The sequence below is a fragment of the Mesoplodon densirostris genome, chromosome 18, assembly GCF_025265405.1.
Source record: "Mesoplodon densirostris isolate mMesDen1 chromosome 18, mMesDen1 primary haplotype, whole genome shotgun sequence".
NCBI classification, from domain to species: domain Eukaryota; kingdom Metazoa; phylum Chordata; class Mammalia; order Artiodactyla; family Ziphiidae; genus Mesoplodon; species Mesoplodon densirostris.
The window spans coordinates 55,729,286-55,750,269 of record NC_082678.1 but is presented as its reverse complement, the minus strand read 5'-3'; the positions used below and the strand labels follow the sequence as shown (position 1 = coordinate 55,750,269).

Here is a 20,984-nt window from a genome sequence, read left to right as displayed (position 1 = left end):
GGATATGCTAACCATCCCCCTGCCTAGAGTTTTTTTTATTTTTTTGGCTGAGCCACATGGCTTGCGAGATTTTAGTTCCCCAACCAGGGATTGAACCCAGGCCACGGCAGTGAAAGCGCTGAGTCCTAACCACTGGACCTCTGGGAAATTCCCCTGCCTGGAGCTTTTGCACTGGCTGTTCCCTCTGCCCGAGTACCCTTCCCGAAGATATGCTTCCTCACTTCTCTTAGGTCCCTGCTCAGTCATCACCATATCAGTGAGGCCTTTCCTGACCACCTTATAGAAAATACCTCCCCCCTTCTCCTCTAGTCCTTTGGTTTTCTCCCTGGTATTTATCACCATCTGACTTACTATAGACTTGTAAGTTTGTTATCTGTCATCCAACACCCACCAACATATAAGCAGCCTCCATGAGGTCAGGGACTTCATTTATAGCTACACCCTCAGGGCTATAATAGTGCGTGGCACACAGTAGGTACTCAGGAAATATTCGTTGAATGAATGCATTGCTGTGGCCATGGGGTGAGGTATTATGATTGGCAGCCCACTCTGGAGGAATCACGTGGGTAGAGTGGGAGGGGTTCTCCAGAGGAAGTAGGGAGCATGGTGCACAAACAAGGCTGCTGGGAGAATCAGTGAGAGCTGGGACCCCCACCCCCAGTCTTACTAGTCTGATACTTTCCACATTCACGATTCCTCTATTCTTCACAACACCCTGGAGAGGTAGATATTATTATTCCCATTTTATAACTGAGGCAACTAAGGCACAGAGAGGCTAGGCAGTATATGAAGGTCACAGAGGGCTTCAGGGAAGGGTCCAAGGCCAAACTCATGTGTATGGACTCTATCGCTGCATCTATTTCATCCCTATCCTACGGTGCTCACTAAACACCAAGGGGCATGGCATCCCCTGGCCCTGCTTCTCTCCCTCATTTCCCAAAAGCCCCCACCAGTGTCAACCAAGTGAGAGAAGCCAGCCCCAGCCTTCCTCTGTTCCCCAGGCTCCAGGGCAGGCAATGCCAGGAAGGGTTAACGAGGAGTGTTTGTAGCAGCCACTGTCTCCAAGGAGAGGAAAGCAGAGTGGAGAGGCCGACAGCCAGACTCCAGGCCGGCCGGTGGCGGGTGGGATGCAGCTAGCACAGCCTGTCCAGCCCTGGGGGGAGAAAGGAGTGTCCTCACCTCCATCTGTCCTGGGAGGTGGCGACCTCTGAGAGGACTGGGCAGCTGGGGTGCGAGGCCGCTGCAGGGCTACCAAGAAGGAAAGCTCTGGCAGGGACTGAGGAGTGGGGGGGGAGGGGGCGGGCCTGGCCCAGCCCAGCGGCGGCAGGGACAGTGGCTGAAGCCAGCGGCAAGTAGCAGAGCCATCCTGGGCTCTCAGAGGGCAAGGGGAACCCCTGAGTCCGGGAGAACCAGCCAAGACCCAGCAGGTGGTAGGAGTGAAGACACAGCTGTGGGAGAGAGGAGGCACCCGCCCCTCCCCCGGCTGGTGGTCCAGCCATGTCCCAGCCTGGGACTGGCAGGAGGAGGCCTGGGACCCCGAGGCCTCCAATGTGCAGCATCCGGCCCTTTAAGTCCAGTGAGCAGTACCTGGAAGCCATGAAGGAGGACCTGGCCGAGTGGCTTCGGGAACTCTACGGGCTGGACATGGACGCAGCCAACTTCCTGCAGGCACTGGAGACGGGCCTGGTGCTGTGCCAGCATGCCAACGCCGTCACTGAAGCTGCCCTGGCCTTCCTGGCTGAGACACCTGCCCGAGCCCAGAAGATTGCCCTGCCCCGGGCCGGGGTTTCCTGCAATGGGGCCGCCCAGCCAGGCACCTTCCAGGCCCGGGACAACATCTCCAATTTCATCCAATGGTGCCGCAAGGAGATGGGTATCCAAGGTAAGCACCCTGGGCCCCCCTCCCCAGACCCTTGTCTTGTCAGGCATCAATCTCTTCTCTGAGGCTCAGGCTGCATCAGGGGTCAGGAGCCATGGTCCTCCTTCCAGATTTGCCTTGGGCCAGCTCATTCCTTTTCATGCCTCAGTCTCCCAATCTCACAGGAAATCCCCAATAAACAAATGTGTGGATTGGATGATTCGAGCACCTATCTCCTTTGGGTAGAGCGTCGTGCTGGGCACCGAGCGCTGAGAGGGCTGAGAACCAGTGCCAAGAAGTTCGTGGCCCAGGAAGAGAGACAGCTGAGAAGATGCATAAATTACAGCCCAACGTGGTAGAAGCTCAAGTAGAGGCATCTGTGCTGGGGAGACAGGCGGAAACAGCCACTTGATGGGCCTGGCAAGACCATATAGTGGATGGAGATTGGAGCTGAGTCTTGGAGAATAAAAGGAAATTTGGGGGACGGAGTTCTAGGCAGGGGGGCACAAAGAAGGAGTGTATTTGGGCTACAGTGGGGGGGGAGGGGACAGGGGAGGAGGCAAGTGGATGTTAGGGAGGGGCCAGTCGTGTTGGGAGCTTCCAAGACTCTAGGACTGATATCAGGCTCCCTCAGCTCCTTGGCCGTGGACCCAGCAGGGGGGATGAAGCTGGATGCCGCACCATCCTTCAGACCAAAGGCAGTGGGGGTGTGGCAGAGGGAGGGGTCAGGCCTGGCCTACCTGCCAGTGGCAACACAATAGAGCAGGACTGGAGGGTTGATAAAGGCCAGTGTTTTATCAGGCACTTACCACGTGCCAGACATTGCCTGCAAACACATAACTATCCCTACAACAACCCCATGAAACAGACTACTTTCCCGTTTTACAGAAGAGGAGACTGAAGCTGGGACTAGCCCAAGGTCATACATCCGGCGGGTGGGAGCGTCAGGATTCCAAAGCTGGCAGTCAGGCTCCAGAGCCTGTACTCACCCCAGCCTGGTTATGTGTGGGCTGGGAGTTGAGTCTGGGGTGCCTGGTGGTTACTGGAGGTGAGAGGCGCGGATGGGAAGCAGAACAGACTGCTGCTTGCTCCTGGACCCATCCTGGCAAACAGAGCGGGGAGAAGGGCAGGTGGAGTTAGGCTCCTTCGCTTGGCTGTGTCCCCTCTTCCCGCCCCCGCCCCCCCATAAGGCAGCCACCTCGTCTTGCACTCAGTACCTGAGCAATTCTGTCCAGACCTTCCTAGGGGCTGGCTTGCCGCCCAGAACCTGAGATGCAAACCCCCATCCCCCATGCCTGCGTCCGCGCCCTGGTCCAGGATGGCCCCAGGGCTCTCCCACCTGTTCCGCTTGCTTGCTCCGGGCAGGTCAGCAGGGATCTCAGGCTGCCTACCCTCCTCTCCCCTCTCCCGCCCCGGCCAGAGGTGCTGATGTTCGAGACGGACGACCTGGTGCTGCGCAAGAACGTGAAGAACGTGGTGCTGTGCCTGCTGGAGCTGGGCCGCCGGGCTCGGCGCTTCGGCGTCGCGGCGCCCACCCTGGTGCGGCTGGAGGAGGAGATCGACCAGGAACTGCAGCTGGAGCTGGCCCTGCCCCCGCCCGACCCCCCGCCGCCGCCCGAGCCCCCCACGCGCCCGCCCTGCCACTTCCGCAACCTGGACCAATTGGTGAGGGCTCCGGACACGCCCTCGGCCCCGCCTTCCTTCGCCCCGCCTCCCTCTCCCCCTCCGAATCCGGCCCCTCTGAGCCACCTTTCTTCAGCCCCAGAGTCCCCTCCTCGACACTCTCTCACCGCGTGGTTGTTAGTAAGTCGTGTCCACTTGGAGCCTCGACGCTCATCGTTTTCTTTATGAATCCAGCACCCTACGCCTCTCTCGTTTAAACCCCGTGGGACGGTTGTTAAGAACGCAGCACCTTTTCTGACTGCTTGGTTTAAGTCTTAGTTCCACTGCTTTGCAGCCGTGTGACTTTGGGCAAAGTATTTGCCCTCTCTGTGCCTCAGCTCCCTTATCTGTACTGTGGGGATGTAACCGTGCCTACCTTCCACGACCGCGGTGGCTGTTAGATGAGCCAGCGCACGTGAAGCGGTCAGCCGGTGTCTGCAACAGAGGGTCCTATCCTGGGAGTTAGCTCTGACTGTGACTAGGAATCACTTCTACCACCAAGGAATCGAGCTCGGGGAGGTTTCTTACCTTGCCCAGGGCCTATAGTGCGGTGGAGGCAGGATTCCCACCCAAACCTGTCAGGTTCCAAGGTCCACCTTAACCATCACACTCCGCGGCCTCTGTCAGCTGACTCACGAGGGTGCTGGGCTGTAGGTGACCACTCAAGGTCTTGTTCTCGTTGAGCCATTAAAAGTCTTCTCTACTTGCTTCTCAGCCCCCAGCCCTGACTCAGCAGAAGCCTTGGGGCTGGGGGGCAGGCAGGCCGCCCGTTGGGCTTGACCCAGCGTGCAGGGGGAGCTTGGCTACCTGGGCAGAGGGGGAGGGCTGACCCCATTGACCACTGCCCGCAGGTTCAGAGGCTGGTGAGCCGCTGCACGTGCCCCGTTCAGTTCTCCATGGTCAAGGTGTCCGAGGGGAAGTACCGCGTGGGAGACTCCAACACCCTCATCTTCATCCGGGTAAGTCCCAGGTCGGGGGTGGAAGGCCCTCTCTGGGGTCGGCAGAATCAGATTTCCTTCCGTGGGACTTTGCCCAGGCCTGAAGGCAAGGACAGGAAATCACCATTCATCCCCAGTTATCAGGCCTTGGGGCTTTCCTTCTCTCCCTTGGAGAATTCCAGAAGATTCCTGACAAAGTTGGCAAGCATGTCCCCTCCTCCCATGAGGGCAGCCAGAACCAGAACCCAACCCCCATCTGCCTCCACCTTAGTTCAGAAGGGGGTCTCCCCAGCCAGAAGTGAGGATGAAGCGTACTCCCACTTTTCCACCCACAGGCTTGGTCACAGCAAGGGGCCTGAGACCCTGTCCCCCCCGCCCAGTTTGTGTCCCCTGCAGGGCCCAGCCACATCAACCCCACGGTCCGCGGCTCACATGCCCAGCTTGGTGCCTTCTGAGTGGCAGTACAAGTCTGAACTGTGCCTCCCACTACTCCCCACTCCCCACCCCCTCCACCCTGCCCCATGCCTGGCCACCTGGCCAGAAACAGTCTGCACCTGGGGGTTTGGCCAGCAGCTCAGGGGCACAGCTGAGCCTTCTTCTCCTTGGGCCGGGCCACACCTGGGGGCAGAGCCCGCTCCCTGAGCCCTCACCCAGAGCCTGAGCCAAGAGCTCTGCGAAGCAGGTGGGGATGGATTGTGGCGCCCCGTTTCCACTAAGGAAGTGGAGGCCTGGAGAGGCTACATGACCTGGAGTGGAGTCGGGCCAGGCTTCCTGGGGGTCCTTTAACACACACACCACGAGAGCAAAGCCAGCGCCCCCATTTCTGATACAAACGTGCCCAGGTGTCAACCGCTTCCCAACGAAAAGGGAGAGGAGGGAGTCGGGAGGTAGACTACACAGTGCTTGGGAAAACCCTTGTCTCGCCGTGGGGCAACTTGCTGTTTGTCAGCTTGGCCTCCACCCTTGACAGCATGTGCTATCTGATGCCAGTCCTGGAGGGGACTCAGGCTGCAACATAGGCACGCTCCCAGCTACACGTGTGTGCATGTGTACGTGGATGGGAGTAAGGGCTGAAGGCCTGCAGGCTGGTCCATGGAGAGGGGACTCCCTCACTCTGCCCTCCACCTCACCCTTGCCCCCTGCAGATCCTCCGGAACCACGTGATGGTGCGTGTGGGGGGCGGCTGGGACACACTCGGTCACTATCTGGACAAACATGACCCCTGCCGGTGCACATCCCTCTGTAAGTCCCCTGAGAGTCCCTTCCCTATGACTCCAGGTCGGGAGGCCGGAAGCAGACGCGGGAGGTAGGCCTGATCTCCAGGGGCAAGAGGTGTGCAGGGGATGGAGGAAGGAAGATACTGTGGAAGGAACAGGTGTGGGTGGCCTCTCAGCTCTAGGCGGAAAGCGGGCCAGCCACGGTGCAGTACCAACTTGGGCCACAAGGTGGCGCGCCAAACACACACAGAGAATCAGCATCTGGTCATGAGTGCATGTGGGCAGGGCTTAGGTCTGGCTCCGATGGAGGGACCAAGCATGACTTGGAAGGGTCTTTAGTCTTCCCGTAATCTCCATCAGCACCTCAAAGTACCCCAAATAAGCATGCAATCTAAGTAAAAGATGTGGACTTGCAGCTTTAAACAAGTCCCCCAGCCAGGCCCTCTGACCAGATTCCATCCCCTAAACCCCTCCCATGAGGAAATCCTGGTGCTGTCACTGTCACAGTAGGTCCCACTGTCTCTAGTGCGGGATGCAGGGTGTGGGACAGCTGGGGGAGGGAACGGCGGACCCCATCAGCAGGGGTTTAACCCTCTCCTCCTCTCCTGTCTCTGGGGGGCTCTGTTGGTAGCACACAAGACGGGCAGCTTCCTGAAGCCCCCTGTCCCACCGGTGCAGCATGAAGTGAGGGTGGACGATGGGCCCTCAGAGCCCCAGCCTACAATGACCATCAGCCGCTCCCAGAGCCCCCTGCGCTCCGTGGACTGGAAGACATATACCGCTTCAGGTCGAAAGCTGAGGCCCCCTGTCGCCCCCTCCCCTGCACCCCACCGTGAACGGAGAGCAGGGGCAGGGATCCTCAGAGGGACAGCACCATTCCCGAGGTACTGGGGAGGGACAGGGCAGGGCCTCTTCCTGGTTTGGAGTCTACATTCTCAGAGGCCACCCCACCCCAAGATAAGGGGAGCAGGTCTCCCAGCAGTGTCCCTATCCCAGCAAGACCTCAGGTGTTCAGAACCAAAAAAGCACCCAGGACCTTTAGGATCATCTAGTTACTTCAACACCCTCCGATTTCACAGATGAGGAGGCTGAGGCCCATAAAGGGAACAGACTTACCCAAGGTCCCTCTGCCATTTCATGGTACAGCAGAAACTAAGACCCTCCCCACCCAAGACTGGTGACCTGTAGTGGGATCTGAAGCAACCTGGGGTCCAGACCAGGCTGCTTTCTATCTGCTACACAAGGAATGGGGGAGGATGGACTTAAACAGTATCTGCTGTAAGGAAGAGTCTCTGGCAGGCACGGGGGAGAGGGAGCATCTGCTTCATTCATCATGAAGTCTGACCCCCTGGGAGTTCTGGCTGGGGAAAGGCCATCCCTTCGCAGAGCCAGGGGACTGGGAGCCAGGGGACTGGATCAGATAACCCTGCCGATGACCTATGGTTCTCCCTTTCAGGTGCCAGGAGAAGTCACTCGCCCCGTCTTGGAGGCAGCTGCCAGCTGGGGACAGCCCACCCAGCCCCCAGTCCTCACCTACTCCCAGGGGCCGAGACACACCGTGGGAGGACAGATACCCCCCTGAACTCCCCAGGAGAAGGACTCCCACATCTTGGGTCCGTGAGGAGACAGACAGCTGGGGAACTCGTGCCAGGACCCCCATCCCCCAGGGACTCCAAGCCCCTGAGGCCACTACCACAGGGACACCAGCAGGAGGACCATCTCCCCTGCCTTGTTCCTCCAGCCCAGCCAAGCCTGTGGGCCCCAGGCCACCACCCCGGGGTGAGGCTGAGGGTGCTTCCTCCCAGCTTAGGGAGACGGCACCTGTCCATTCTCCATCCCCTGTTAAAGGACCCACCAAGATCCTGGTCCGGTTGCCCCCAGCTTGCCCCCCGACTCCAGGAAGAAGCTTTCCAGGGACTGCAAGTGGAGGTCCCAGGGCAGAACTGGGGAGAGGGCCCATTCCATTAAGGGCCGTCACTGGGGACCTGTCTGGGTCCAGACATGGGGACTGCTCTGTGGAAGAGAGGCAAGAGGACCAGAAGCTGGACGTCCAGGTGACAGCAGAGGCCGGAGAGCCCTGGGGCCTGGGCCCACAGCACCGGGAGGGGAGGTGCACTCCCCTGCCCTCGGGTGGGATCAAGGAGCAAGCCATCTACCACAGCCTTGGGGAGCAGCTTTTGGCCAACATGAAGCTGCTAGCGGTGGCGGATGTCTGCCCCCAGGGCGCAGGGTCTGGAGTCCTTCCTCGCAGTGGAGTCTATGTGCCCAGTCTGGGTGGGCGGTGGCTTGAGCCTGGGGGTCCTTATGACAAAGTCATCCAAGAACTGGCTCGGGGCCCCCCACCCCTCCTTAAGGTGGACCTGGGAGCCTGGAAAGCAGCCCCTACAGGCTGCCCTAAGCCGGCTGTAAGTGCAGGCCCAGGAAGCCCAGAAGGGAAACTGGGAGCCGAAGAGAGTGGGCTGAGGACAAAAGCAAGCCCAAGTGCCAAGGGTGCCGGGACAATGAAGGTCCCAGCTCAAGGGGGGCAGGACTGCTCAGCCCCTGCTGTGTCTGCCACCCCAGAGTCCTCCACACCTGCGTCCTCCGCCCCCAGTTCTGATAAAGCCAAGGCATGTCCAGGCAAGGGCAAGAGAACACTCCGGAAGCCCCGGAGAGTCCCATCCATCTACAAGCTGAAGCTCAGGCCCAGGATTCGGCCCCGGAGAGACCACAGGCCTGAGAAGCAGCCTTCACGAATCCCCAAGCCGTTGACCTACCTCCACCTGGGTCCAGCCAAGGCACCCCCCAGGGGCAGGCTGGTGAGAGCAGTGCTGGGCAGCAACGGAGGGAAGGCAGCCCCGGGGGATGGAGCCTCGGCGGGGGAGGAGGAGGAAGGAAAGGAGAGGAAAGGGCCAGCTGCACCACTGGCGAGCAGCTCCCAGCCTTTGGAGGGCCAGGGGCCTCAGCAGCTTGATCAAGCCCCCGTCTCACCTGAGGAGGAGTCTTGGGTGTGAGAAGGCGCTTCTCCTCCCGGAGCCTGTGGGTATAGGGGAGGAGGGAAGTGAAAAGATGCCCGTGTATTCGTTGCACTCCCAACTGCAGGAACAGAAAGGAAGGTCCCTCACCTCAATACAGGGCCTTGGCCAGGAGAGTTTAGAAGACAGAGACTCCATCTGGTCAGTTGAGCAGGAGGGCAACCCATGAGTCCCAGTCCAATTCCAGGGTGGCAGGGCTACCGTCTCCCAGAACAGCCCCCCACATTCCTGCGCTCTGTCCTCCGGCCATGCCCATTTCCACAGCTCTTACAAGTTATTAAACATGAGCGGGTCTGTCCCCGAGCCCCCAGCTCCTGAGTCCTTCGCTCTACCATGGTGCAGGACGGTGTAGCAGCATTTTCCCGCTGGAGGGGAAGAGGGGGAGGGAGCCGGGGTGAGAGACGTTTCCCCTCTGCAGCCCCAGCCAACCTTGCCAGACAGCCCATCTCTCCTGGAAGAGGCTCACGGACGGGGACAAGGTCACCCCACACAGGCTCCTGCAGGACTTCGAAACTTTGCTCTGGGGGTTGGGAACTGAGATCACCGAGTCAAGAGGGATGGCTGAGGGCGTTCCTTAACACATCGACACCCCTGGAGTTATGACGGGTGTGGGCCAGGGGGCTGCGGAGCCTCGGCCGTGAGTGGGAGGAAGACACAAAGGCAGAAGCTGGGATTGAGTCCACTTCTGAAAGTCTTCCCAAGAAAGCGGCAGAGGGAGATGTTATGCTTCTCCTCTGAATGGTTTTGACCACTTGGCGGGGTAGGCGGAGGGGAGATGAGTCCCCAGCTCTCTCCCTTTCCCTTCATTCTCCTGGTGGGCCTGGGCTTTAGGACTCAGGCCACCTCATCACCCAGACTGTCTGTCCCTCCAGAGCTCAGCAGCCAGAAACCCTGTAGGGAGTCCCTTCCTTCCCACGGCAGGAACTGAGCCAACACCTTGGTACAGAAACGAGGGAAAACACTCCCTGATTTTTAATCTGACTTCTGATCACAGCGCAGTGGGCGTCACACACACTTCCAGACCCTGTGGTGGGAAACCCTGGGGGAGGGAGGGCAGGGTGCAGGACAGACACTCAGAATGGGGGCAGGAGGAACCAAAATCAAAGATCCGGGGTGAAGCCGGGGTGGGAGGGTGGGTGAAGGGGGCCAGCCAGGCGATACATTCCAACGGCTCCCGCAGGGGGGCAGCCAGAGGCCTGGGTCCCTCACCCTCCCCTCAGGTGCCTCAGAGCTGGGGGTGACAGTGATGGGGCAGGTGAGATACTGTCACCACTCACCCCATCCCCCTGGTGAGTCAGGGGGCAGGGATGCAGGGGATAAAGGGGGGCAGCCCCTCTTCCTTACCCTCCCAGCCACTGCAAGGTGTGGGGGGGAGGGGAGCCACGTCCTCTGCTTCAGAGGGAGGCTCAGAGAGGGCAGGTCACTTGCCCAAAGTCATGCAGCACAGCAGGGACCAGAACCCCAAAATACTGGACTGCCCAAGGTCAGGGTGGTCACTGTCGGGCTGCGTTACCCGCAGTGGGTGGAGTGGGAATCACCTGGGGAAGCAGAAGAGAGAATCGAAGCTTCCCTCTCACGCTGGATCTGGATGAGAAGTTCGCCACCCATGACGCCTCCCCCAGACTCCTCTCCATCACCACCCTGAGCTACCTGGTTTTCTGGTCTACACGCCACAGCTTGGCTACATCGAAGCTAGGCTGTTCTCTCCGTCTCTCTTCTAACATGGGACCTCGCTATCCTCCCACCAGAGCAGGGCTGAGGGACTCGCACCATTTCTCCCGCCCTCCAAACACCCCAATAATCCCGCAGGTCACTCCTAGTATCTTCATTACTTTTGTTATTTCTAAATCGGTACAAAACTGACAGTGATCAGCTCCGGTGACAAGAGGTAGAAACTGGCCAGGGAGCCGGAGAAAATGGGGCGGGGTGAGTCAAGGCATGGGGCCAACTGGCGTTGGGTCGAGGGGGCATCAGACCCTGAGGGCCTCCATCTAGGGGTGGGGATGCCGGTATATCTCCCCCAAACATAGGGGTTCCCATAATCCTTTTCCCGGCTCTGCCCTTCCCCAGATCAATCAGGGTAAATCTGAGATTCAAGGCGGGCAAGGTCTGGGGCAGTCAGCTTGGGGTCAGATGGGGAGACACACAGAGTCTTCGCTGGCACGACCTGACGGCCTCCCTCCACACCCCGCCCACCACCAGACACCCCCTCTCCCCCCCAAACATCCTCCAGTCTGGCAGACCACTCAACCCAGAAGGGTGTCGACAGAGGGCTGGAAGCTGGCATCATGGAAATAAATCTGTCATTTGGGGGCATTCCCTCTCCGCACTCGGTCAAGAAAAAAACGTTGAACCCAGGGGGGTGATCTGACTTTAGGGTCAGGAAGTGGGTGAGGGGCACCCGGCAGGGACGGACCATCTAGTTAAGGCTGGAAGGTAGCTTGTTGCGTCTATTGGGGCTGTTGGGCGGGGAGGTCTCCCTGGAAGCGGGGGGAGCTCTGCCTTCTCCCCCTGACTGATCCAGGACCTCAACCCTCGGACCCCGGTTGTGGTCCCTGGGCCACCCGCATCGCCCCGCCCCGTGCCGGTGGTGCTGACGGTCAGAAGGCTGGCCTCACGAAGAGGTGCTGCCGGGACCTGCGACAAGGGGCTGGATGAAATGAGAGCCCTGTGAACGAAGCTGGAGGTGGCGAGGGTGGGTAAGACAGCTGAGGACCAACTGACGCTTGGACAGACAGACAGACAGACACGGGAAAAGACGACGCGGAGCAATGACAGACACACTCTCTGGAGGAGACGGGTGCGGGCCCGGCCAAGGCAGCACCTCTCCACCCCCGCCCTCCGTGTCACGCGCTCACCCCCAACCCCCAGGGGCGGCGGCGCTCCTAGGGGCCCGGCCGGGCTCTGCACGAACTTCAGCACTAAAGGCGGCCGTCCCAGGAAGACAGACGCGGGAGAGGGGGGAGGACGGAGCAGGTAAGGGGACGCCCCCTCTCGCCCCCCGCCTCTCCCGGGGAGGGCGTGGCTGCGGGGGGCGGTCCAGGAGTCCTCTTCCTGCCCCTCCCCGCCCGGGCTTGCCGGGGCTGCGGCCCGTGGGGCGCGGCGTCACATGATGGCGCAGCGGTTGCGGCGCAGCGCGCCCTGGAAGCGCAGGGCGGCGTGCACGTGCTTGCAGCGGGCGCAGCCGACGCTCTTGAGCAGCTCGCTGAAGAGCAGCAGGATGTGCCAGTTGTACTTGGCCGAGCACTCCACGTAGCCGCACTTCCAGGTCTTGCGCACCAGGTGTGACACGTTCCAGCGCGGGATCACGCGTCCGCGCTGCAGGTCCCTCTTGTTGCCCACGATGATGATGGGCGTCTCTGAGGTGCCGATCACCCTGCTGGGCGAGGTGGGAATCTCAGAACCCCCCAGTCTAGTCTCACAACCTCCCCCCGGCCCCGGACTTCAAGAAGGGCGGGCTGTGCCTGGTCAATACTGCTACTACCATCCATCTGTTCCAGGCGCAGCGCTGTAACTGGCGCAACTGATCCAAAAGGTGGGTGTCAATGTTCACCCCATTGTACAGATGAGGAACCTGAGCCTGGCTTAAAGTCATGCGGCTGAGGCGCCCTGGAAGTCTCCTTCCCCTAGCCTCTGCTCTTAACTACTGCACTAGACTAGCCACCCCATGGCAAGGGTCCCAAAATGAGTTAACAGAAACGGGGACGGCAAAATGTCGTGAGTGTGTGTTTGAGTATGTGTGGGAACCAGAGGCACGTGATCTGTTTCCCTCCCACTGCACCCTTTTCACAGGAAGTGGCCAGCATAGGGGCATCCACTGAGGTGGCAGTGGAGTGTATCCTGGCCCCTCACCTCGTCTCTAGGATCTGCTGGCGGATGGTCTTGACGTACTCAAAGCTGTCAAAGCAGCAGATGTCGTAGACCAGGATGTAGGCGTGGACGCTCCGGAGTCCCCTGCAGCAGGCGTCTGCCCACTCCTGCAACACCCCCAGCCAGCACCAAGGTCAGAGCAGCCATAAGGGCTCCCCTTGCCCCCAGCCACCTCCCGCCATACACAGCACTCTCACCTGCCACTGCACCCTAAGCCTTGCACACTCACCGATCCCCAGGAGGCCAGGCCCAGGGCACAACGGCAGAGCTCAGGTGTGGCTTCCCCACCTCCAAGCCAGGATGCGGCAGGGCCGCTGTCTGTCCTGTGCACTCCTGGAGCTGAGATCTGCCTTGTCCCATTTTGTCCCCCAATCCATCCATCCAGTCCTTTGTTCGATTACATTTATTAAGCACCTCTACGAGCCCAGCCCTGAGCTAGTTGTTGGACCTGTTGAAATCCTATCTTCCCAGGCCTCAGCTCAGATGCCTCTTCCTCCTCTAAGAAGCCTTCCTGCAAGCAGGGGACTATTCCCTTCATCTTCTGTGTTCTAAGAACAGTTCAATTATACCTTGGTCAGAGCTGTTTCCATTCCCAGGTTCCCACTTCTGCTGTGAGCTCCTGAGAGGACCAGAGTCCAGCCTTCCTCATTTTTACATACCTCCTCCTCCTAGGCTCTTTAATTGCACTACCTAGGCTGGTGAACTCTCCGCGGTCCTGAATCCCACCTGGTCTGTGCCGGAATCAACCCAATTCCTGCCGGTAACGCAGCCCTTAGATTGCTACCTGATGTGCCCCTTCTGTTTGCTTCACTCTGCCCTCAAGGTTGAGAAGAAGGAGGCCTGAGGATAAGAAGGTTGAGACTGGATGCCTAATGGGGGCTGATGTAGAGCAGGGGCCCCAGGGCAGCTCCAGGGAAATGCAACTTCCTGAATGCCTGTGGCAAATTCTCTGGGAAGGGCCCGCAGCTCAAGCTCAACAGGCCCCAGGAAGCCTGAGTGCACGAAAGAGAAGATTCCTTAAGAGATGAGTTAGCTAATTAACCTGCCAGCAGATGAGAATTGCAAGGGCAGCAGCAGAAAGCAGCCAGAGTGTGGAAATTAGGGCCTCCCTGGAGTTTGGGGAGGCAGAGGCCTCCCAGGACGAGGGGAACTGGGGTTTTCTCTAGGAACTAGAACCCCGGCAAAAGACTAGAGGGAGAGGCAGACATATCTCCTGTGCCAGCTTATGAGCTGAATTGGGGTAGGGATCAGCCATGGAGGACTACAGCTGGTTCTACACTGCAGAGAAGGATTAAAAGGGGAAAGACTTGGGCGACAGTGGTGGAGAGTTAAGTCTGACGCCAGAAAAGCACTTCCCGATTCAAAGGCTTAGAAGCTGCTGCAGTGGATTTCTCCAGGGAGATGATGTGGCATCTTTCCTTTGTGCTGAGTTTTAACTTTGGTGCAGGGGGAAGATGCTGAGGACAAATCTAAAATCATAGGAAACCATGAACTGGTTTCTCAGGCCAGGAAAGACTGTATTCCACTGGACACAGGACCTCTGGGAGCGTGGGACCCCAGAGTGTATGCCGTTCCTCCTCCATCCCATGCAAGGAGCGGAGATCAGCAGGAAGTGGGAGGGATGGGGAAATAGGCAGAGAGGCTCCCACATTCTTCCAGCTCTCTCCTGGGGAGGGAAGAGCTGCCAGCCTTCGAGGGGGACAGCCCCACCTCTCTCCCAACATGCTACCTCCTCAAGGGGGCCTCCAGGCTGCCTCCCACCCGCTCCTCTCTGGGGGCTCCTAAAAGGGAGAGGAAGAAGGCTCCCGATTGGCTGGGTTGTCCCATCACCCCTGGTTGAAGGGAGGGAGTAAGAAAGCTCAGCTTGCCTTCCAGCCAGCTCCACGCAGCATTCCAGATGGTAAAAGACCATCTTGGGGCTGTATCAAGACAGAGGAGGAGCAATGGAAACTGAGTCCAGTTCCAAGGACACAGGAGCTGAGGGAGCCTCAGCCACCTGGGTGCCAACCATGCATTTGCTGCTCATTCCTTGGGTGAGTTGCACATGCCCTCTAACCTCAGCTTCCTTCTGTGATAGGAGAGAGCCTGCAGAAGCAACAGCTGAGACTCAGACCCTAGAAACGCCGCTCTCCTGGGCTGGATCTCATCTGGCATTGGGGAAGAATGTATTCTTATTTTCAGACAGTAACCAGTGGGATTCTACTATTTGATCTTTGGGGCATGCAGGATCCTGTCTCAGCATTTCTTTGCTCAAAGTCCCTTTCTTGTGCTTCAGGGGTGAAGTCTTGGACATCCTTGGAGAGTCCAGAACTCAGCGTCAATCCTGAAGAAAAAGGCCAATGATCCAACAGAAAGATGGGCAAAGGCATTAATAGTTTTCAGAAAAAGAAAGGCAAAGGCCCTCAAACATATGAAAAGATGCTCAACTTCACTCATAAGCAGAGATGTAAATAAAAAGTACACTGAGATTATCCTATCTCATCTATCAGACTGTCAAAAATCCAAAAGTTTGACAATACACTCTGATGGCTTTAGGGAAACAAGCGCTCATGTAACATCCCTCACAGGAGCACAAACTATGCACCTTAATGGTGGGGGGGGGGCGGCAGGGTGGAATCTGGCACCTTCCAAACTCCAGTTGCATTTATCCTTTGACCTAGCAACGCCATTTCCAGAAATCGATCCCACAGATATGCCTTCCTGTGTACAAAATGACTATTACAAGGCTATTCACTGTGGCACTGTTTTGAAGCAAAAGTTTGGAAACAACCCACTTGTCCAACAAGAGGGGACTTCATAGTACATCTTTCCAATGGAATACAGTGTAGCCATGAAAAAAGAATGAAGAACACCTCTAGATACTGACATGGAAAGACCTCCAGGTTAAAATGTCAAGCCAAAAAAACAAACAAAGAAAAAACCCAAACAAACAAACAAAAGGTGCAGAACAGTTTTTTTTTTTTTTTAATGCAAGAAGGGGAGTGGAATAAGGATACATTTTCTTATTTGTGTAAAGAAAACCTGGAAGTGTGAATAAAAAAACCAATGAGAATGGCTATAGAATGGGGCAAGAACTGGGGTAAAGAGAGCAGGGGTGGGACTGAGATTTCTTTGGGTGTACTTTTTGTTTGTTTGTTTTGACAAAAGTTTGGGCTTTTAAATTGTATCTTCCCGATTCCAAAATCGAAATTACAATTTAAACACACAACAAAATGTGAAAAATAAACCCAGCTCAATGCACAGGACCAGAGTGGGATTTGAGCATCCACTCAGGCTACTGTTAGTCTCCTTTGGAGGAGAAATAGAACACCTGACCTTGGACCCACTGCCCTGACCTCACTGTTTCCAAGGCGTGATGTGTGGATCAGGCTTTTGTCTTTGGTGCTGATGCTCCCACACCTAGGATGGGAGAGACAGGTGTCCCCGAGGTTGGGCGAAGGTCCTCCTGCCCAGAGTTGCTGACACAGTGCTGAGCCTGAGCCCTTCCCCAGCCCCCAGGCCCACCCAAGAGATTGCTGTATTTGCACAGTTACAACTAGTTGGCCAAGCGGTGGCCCCTGCCCTCCGGGCCTCCACCGTGCCTAGCCTTCCTGGAGAAACTGCGCTCTGGTCAGGGGCTTCTTTGGTGAGCCAACATGTCTAGGGCTCAGCTTCCCCCTGCACCCGACCCCCGCTCAAGCCAGAGGTAGAGAGCAGGAAGAAGGACCCGGTCCTGCAGGCTGGACCCTGTAAGCCAGGGCACTGGGGACATCTGAATCCAACCCCTGCAGGAAAGGCCGCCCCGAGGGCCAGTCCTGAGGTCAGGGGACAAAGCATCACTTAAGAGAAAAGGCCCTTGGGCAAGAGATCTGATTGCGGTCTCCAATCTCTGAGAACACACCTTTCCCAGGTCCCAGCCTTTTCTTCTGTGGTCCCTTCTACAGATGACATGGGTCTGAGGCCATGGGAGGCACTGCCCAGAATATTAACAGGCATCCGGCGCCCTATGCCTTTCTCTCCACTGCCCCTTACCTGCCCAGATCCTACCTGAGACATCACCTCCCGTGAGCCCCAGCCTCACACACCTTCGTGGGCTAGATGCCCCTTCAGGGCTGCCTCAGTTCCCCGCATCCCCTGCAATCGACACTCATGGAACTATGTAATGGTTGAGTGTTTGTCTTCTCACCAGACTATGAGCTCCTTGGGAGCAAACTGCTCTGTTCTGAGCACCATTCTACCCCGGTGCCCACCACAGGGCCTGGTACACGTGAGACATTCATCAAATATTTGTTGAATAAACCAGTGCACAAATGAATGGATTCCTGGCACAGCTCTAAGTAGGGCGGCCCGTGGTGCAGCGCGGAGTTCTCAAAGCCAGCAATAGGGCCGGAGCCAGGAGTGGGTTGGGGTCCAGGCTCTCCTCCACCTTGTCCCACCCCCCACCCCCAGCCCCTACCTGCAGCGTGTTGACAGGGAAGGCGCTGATGGGCGGGAAGTCGAGGATCTGGAGGTTGTGCACGTGGCCGTTCATGACGACAGCAGGCAGGTAGAGGCGGCGGGCGGTGGTGGGCACGCAGGCCTCGCTGAACTCGTTGTACAGGAACTGGCGCACGATGGCACTCTTGCCCACGCCTCGCGCCCCCAGCACGGCCACCCGGTAGGTGGAGACCATGCCTCCCGCCCCGCTCCGCCACCTCGTCCTCGCCGCTGCCTGGGGCTCCCCCGGGCTGCATATTCCAGGGGCTGGGGGCTCAGCCACCGTCAGGACCGATCATCGCCGCCCCTGCTTGCCCTGGGCCCTCCGCGGCCTCCACCTGGACTGTGGGAACAAGAGGTGGGCTTGGTGGGGCTGGCTTCTCCTTGGACATATCCCGTGCTTGTCTACTTCGGGGAACGTCACTGGAGCTGTTACCACCGCCACTTGGGATGCCTTCCCTTCCCCAGAGCCCCTGTCCCATCTATCCAGAACCTCCCCGTCCTTCCTTCTCCGTTCTCCCTGCCGTCCATCCCATCAGTGGGAATCAATGTTTCTTGACTTGTAGTAGGACCTGACTTTTGGCCGGTCCGACTCCCAGACCCGGGCAGGCCGCAGAGTGGAAAAAGCACTAGACTTGGCTTCAAGTCCCAGCCTTCCCACTGAGCCCGGGGCAAGACAGCAACGCCTCGCAGCCTTGGTCTCCTGGTCCTCGGGGTGAGACCAGGCCAGCGTGCCTCCAGTCCTGGCATTTTGTGGAGAGAGAATTCTTTGTGGAGCAGAGGGCACTTCACATCGCCAGCTGCCTGGAGGTACTTGCCAGCAGCAGCCTCTCGTGACCATGATGACCCCAAATGCGCTCCCCCCACCTTCCCAAGCACCCCCTGCTGAGAAGCCCTGGACTGGCAGATGGCTTTGGCTTGTGGAGCACTTACTCTAGGTCAGCATGCCCACGTGGTTATCCTTAGTCGATACAGTATCCCCAGGTGATACGTGTTCCCACTTTGGAGAGAAGACCCAGAGGGAGGGAGACACGAGCCCAGGCACACAGCTGGGAAAGGCGGCTACTCCTTTCTACAGTGTCGCAGTACTTCAGCTTCCAAGTTTAATGATTCTAGCTGGCGTAGGCCACAGGCCAAGGGCTGGGTCTGATTATCTGGCAACCCCCTGAGCTCAGAGGACCTGGCATGCAGCAGGTGCCCGGGAAAGGGCTGCTACAGGATGGAACCTTGACATGGATTCGTTAGCTCCTTCTTGCTCAGTTTCAGTGACTTTAGAGCATGGGTATAAATTCCAGCTCTGACGTTTCCTGGCTGTGGGTCAGAGGCAAATCAACTGCCTGATCTGAGCCACATTCTGCGCATTTACAAAGAAGGATCATTAGCCTCTACTGCTGAGATAATCCAAGTAAACCTCTTAGCCAGGTGCCTTCTCTTTCTGTTGAGGATGGTGACCAGGGAGGCTGGTCCATGCCTGAGACCTCCTGTCTGGGGACTATTCCCAGGAGGGTGACACCAGTGCCTGCTAAATGGGTCCAAGGCAGATGGCTTTGCTGGGTTTGGATGGGGCCATGCTTTCCAGCACATATGCATGCTTTCTCGGTGGATGCATGCCCTTTCCACATACGCACAGCTCACAGCAGAATGTCCCTCAGTCCAGTCCGTCCTGGTTCAGAGGACCCAATCCACAGGGCACGTGCACATACAGCATAGTAAACCAACGGCAGGATCTGGAGTGAGATCCACCGGCATCGGATTCTCTGCTCTGCCGCTCACCTGAAGTGTGATCTCGGGCAAGGAACGTCATAGGGTGTTGTGAGGCCATAGGGTGTTGTGAGGCCGGAGCAGGTGTTCCATAAACAGTGGCCATTGTTATGCACAGGGGTCCTTCGCTCATCGAAGGCTTTCCACGATCACAATGGGACCTCCTAGCCATCCCAGATGGGTCACTCTGCACTACTGCACTGTTGCTCACGTACATGTAGTGTGTGTGTGTGTGTGTGTGTGTGTGTGTGTGTGTGCAATTCTCCCCATTTTATTGAAGGTAAAAACAAAACCAAAAAAACCCCACAGATTTAGGGACGTGAAGACCACATAGCCAGCTGAGCTGTCAACTAAGACTAGGCTTCTCATCTTCCTGTCCCATGCAGTGTCCCTTCCCAACAAGTGCTTCTCTATTTCTGTGAGCCCCCAACTGGGGGAAGTACCAGCCCCTCCTCCCCATAAATCCCTCCAGGGCCCTGGGCTTCCCAGGCATCCCTGGACACTGTCAGCAGGGCAGAGAGCCTCAGCTGGGTTAATTACATAACCAGCACAAGCAGGTGGGGAGGGGGCACCTTAGGGGAGGAAGAGAAGGCCAAGAACGCCAGAAGTATCCCAGGCTCCCCCTGGGTGTGGCAACTTAGAGGGATCTAGGATGTAGCCCACCTGCAGATTCTCCTGCATAACCCACTCCCTGCCCTGAAGTCAACCCTTTCTGGGGGAATAGCTGGGAAATAAAAGCGGGGCACAGCGCTAGAGCCAGGGAGGGTGTGCCAGAGAGGCCCCTAGGCTGGGGACAGCCTCCTGGAAGCCACCAGGCCCTGACTCAGAGGTGACTGGTGTCCCCTCCCGCTTCCCAGGCGGGAGTCCTGGGTCTAAGTGTTTGTTAATGCAACATCCCCAGCTGGGTGGGGGTGGAAGAGGGCTGTCCGGAGAGGCAGGGCCCAGGCCCCTGAGCCTCCCTCCCCAAGGCCTGTGCTCTGCAGTGAGTCTGCAGACAGCGCCCGGGGACATACACTGGGGCCAAAGCCTGCTTCTGGTTCCTCTCCCCTGGATCTGGACGCCTGAGTCCTAGCCCCAGACTGAGGGCGGGGGCTTTGCAGGTCCCGTGGGCCGAGTCACACGTCTGCCCGCTGTCTGTCCCCATCACATTCATGTGGGAGTGGGTGGGTGCGGGCGTCGGAGGATGCTGAGCTCCCTATGACCTGATTGGTGGGAGTTCTGGGTGAGGGGGATGCCAGAGCCCAGCCTGCTCTCCGCCTCCAGCACCTCGCAGGCAACACCCCCCACCCCCGCCAGCACCAGCTCTCACGTGGCCGCCCCGCGCCGCTTCCCCGCCAGTCCGCCGGCCCCCACCTCCCTCCTCGCCCCCGTCGCCCCCCCCCATTCCCCCACCGACCCACCCCGGCCCCGGCCCGCCCGCTCGCCCAGCCTCCCGCCGCTTACCCGGGGCCGTCCTAGCTACCCCCAGCCCGGGCCGGCCGGCCGGTGGGGCCGCGCTCCCCCCGGGCTCCGGTGCTGCCCCCGGCTCCCCGGCCCGGGGGGAGAGAGGTGGGAGCGCCCCCGGCTGCGCAGTCTGGGCGGGCTCAGGGCGGGCGCGGGGGGGGCAGGTGCTGGCCGCCGAGTGGGTAGGACACCTCCAGCCCGGTTCTCCCTCCGGAGCGCGCCGCCCGCTCGCGCTGGGAGGAGGAGGAGGCGGGAGCGGGGCGGGGGGCGGGGGGCGGGGGGGGCGTGCCCCGCTGGCGTTCCGCTGGGTCCCTGAGCCTGCCATATTCGCTTGGGAAGCCCTGGACAAATTCTTTAATCCCGAGCCTCGACCTTCACCCCTCCCGACTCTCCCTGCGGTATTTTTAGCTCTAACCTGGAGGGCTGGGAGAAAGGGACCGGAGAGGCCCTAAAGCCTTTGGCTTCACTCCATATCCCACCCCCGCCACACACCCCAGGTTCCCTCTCTAGGTCTCTTCTGACCCTTCCCAGTTCAGTCACTGGACGGGCGCCCACTGTGTGCCTTGCACCGTGTGCTAGAGAGGCATCCAGACTCCTCTCGGCCACCCCACCGGAGGACTGCGAAGGGTGGTCACTTTCACCCTTCACTGCAGCCGGGAAAGAAGAGCAGGCTGGCAAAGCAAAGCTCATCCCGGGCCAATGAATGCCCTCCATCCCCGGAAACGACTGCTCCCCTCTCCTCTCCAGACGGGGTGATACCAGCATT

General features: G+C 58.7%; 2 protein-coding genes across 3 annotated transcripts; one reads left to right on the top strand and one right to left on the bottom strand.

Moving 5' to 3' along the window:
- The first annotated feature begins 1,497 nt into the window (after positions 1 to 1,497).
- GAS2L2 (growth arrest specific 2 like 2) lies at positions 1,498 to 8,920 on the top strand. The gene is made up of 6 exons (XM_060082006.1): positions 1,498 to 1,882; positions 3,279 to 3,523; positions 4,372 to 4,479; positions 5,604 to 5,700; positions 6,307 to 6,559; positions 7,132 to 8,920. Exons 1-6 carry the CDS (start codon positions 1,498 to 1,500, stop codon positions 8,666 to 8,668), a joined length of 2,625 nt encoding a protein of 874 aa, XP_059937989.1. The 3' UTR covers positions 8,669 to 8,920.
- A 2,014-nt stretch (positions 8,921 to 10,934) lies between these two features.
- Positions 10,935 to 20,419, bottom strand: RASL10B (RAS like family 10 member B). Of its 2 annotated transcripts, none has more exons than XM_060081813.1 (4): positions 20,219 to 20,419; positions 16,995 to 17,357; positions 12,542 to 12,666; positions 10,935 to 12,068 (listed from the first exon to the last, which is right to left on the bottom strand). In XM_060081813.1, exons 2-4 carry the CDS (start codon positions 17,208 to 17,210, stop codon positions 11,795 to 11,797), a joined length of 615 nt encoding a protein of 204 aa, XP_059937796.1. In that variant the 5' UTR covers positions 17,211 to 17,357; positions 20,219 to 20,419; the 3' UTR covers positions 10,935 to 11,794. The 2 variants fall into 2 exon arrangements, with proteins under 2 accessions (XP_059937796.1, XP_059937797.1); XM_060081814.1 differs by having other exon boundaries at positions 10,935 to 12,065.
- Positions 20,420 to 20,984: the final 565 nt, after the last annotated feature.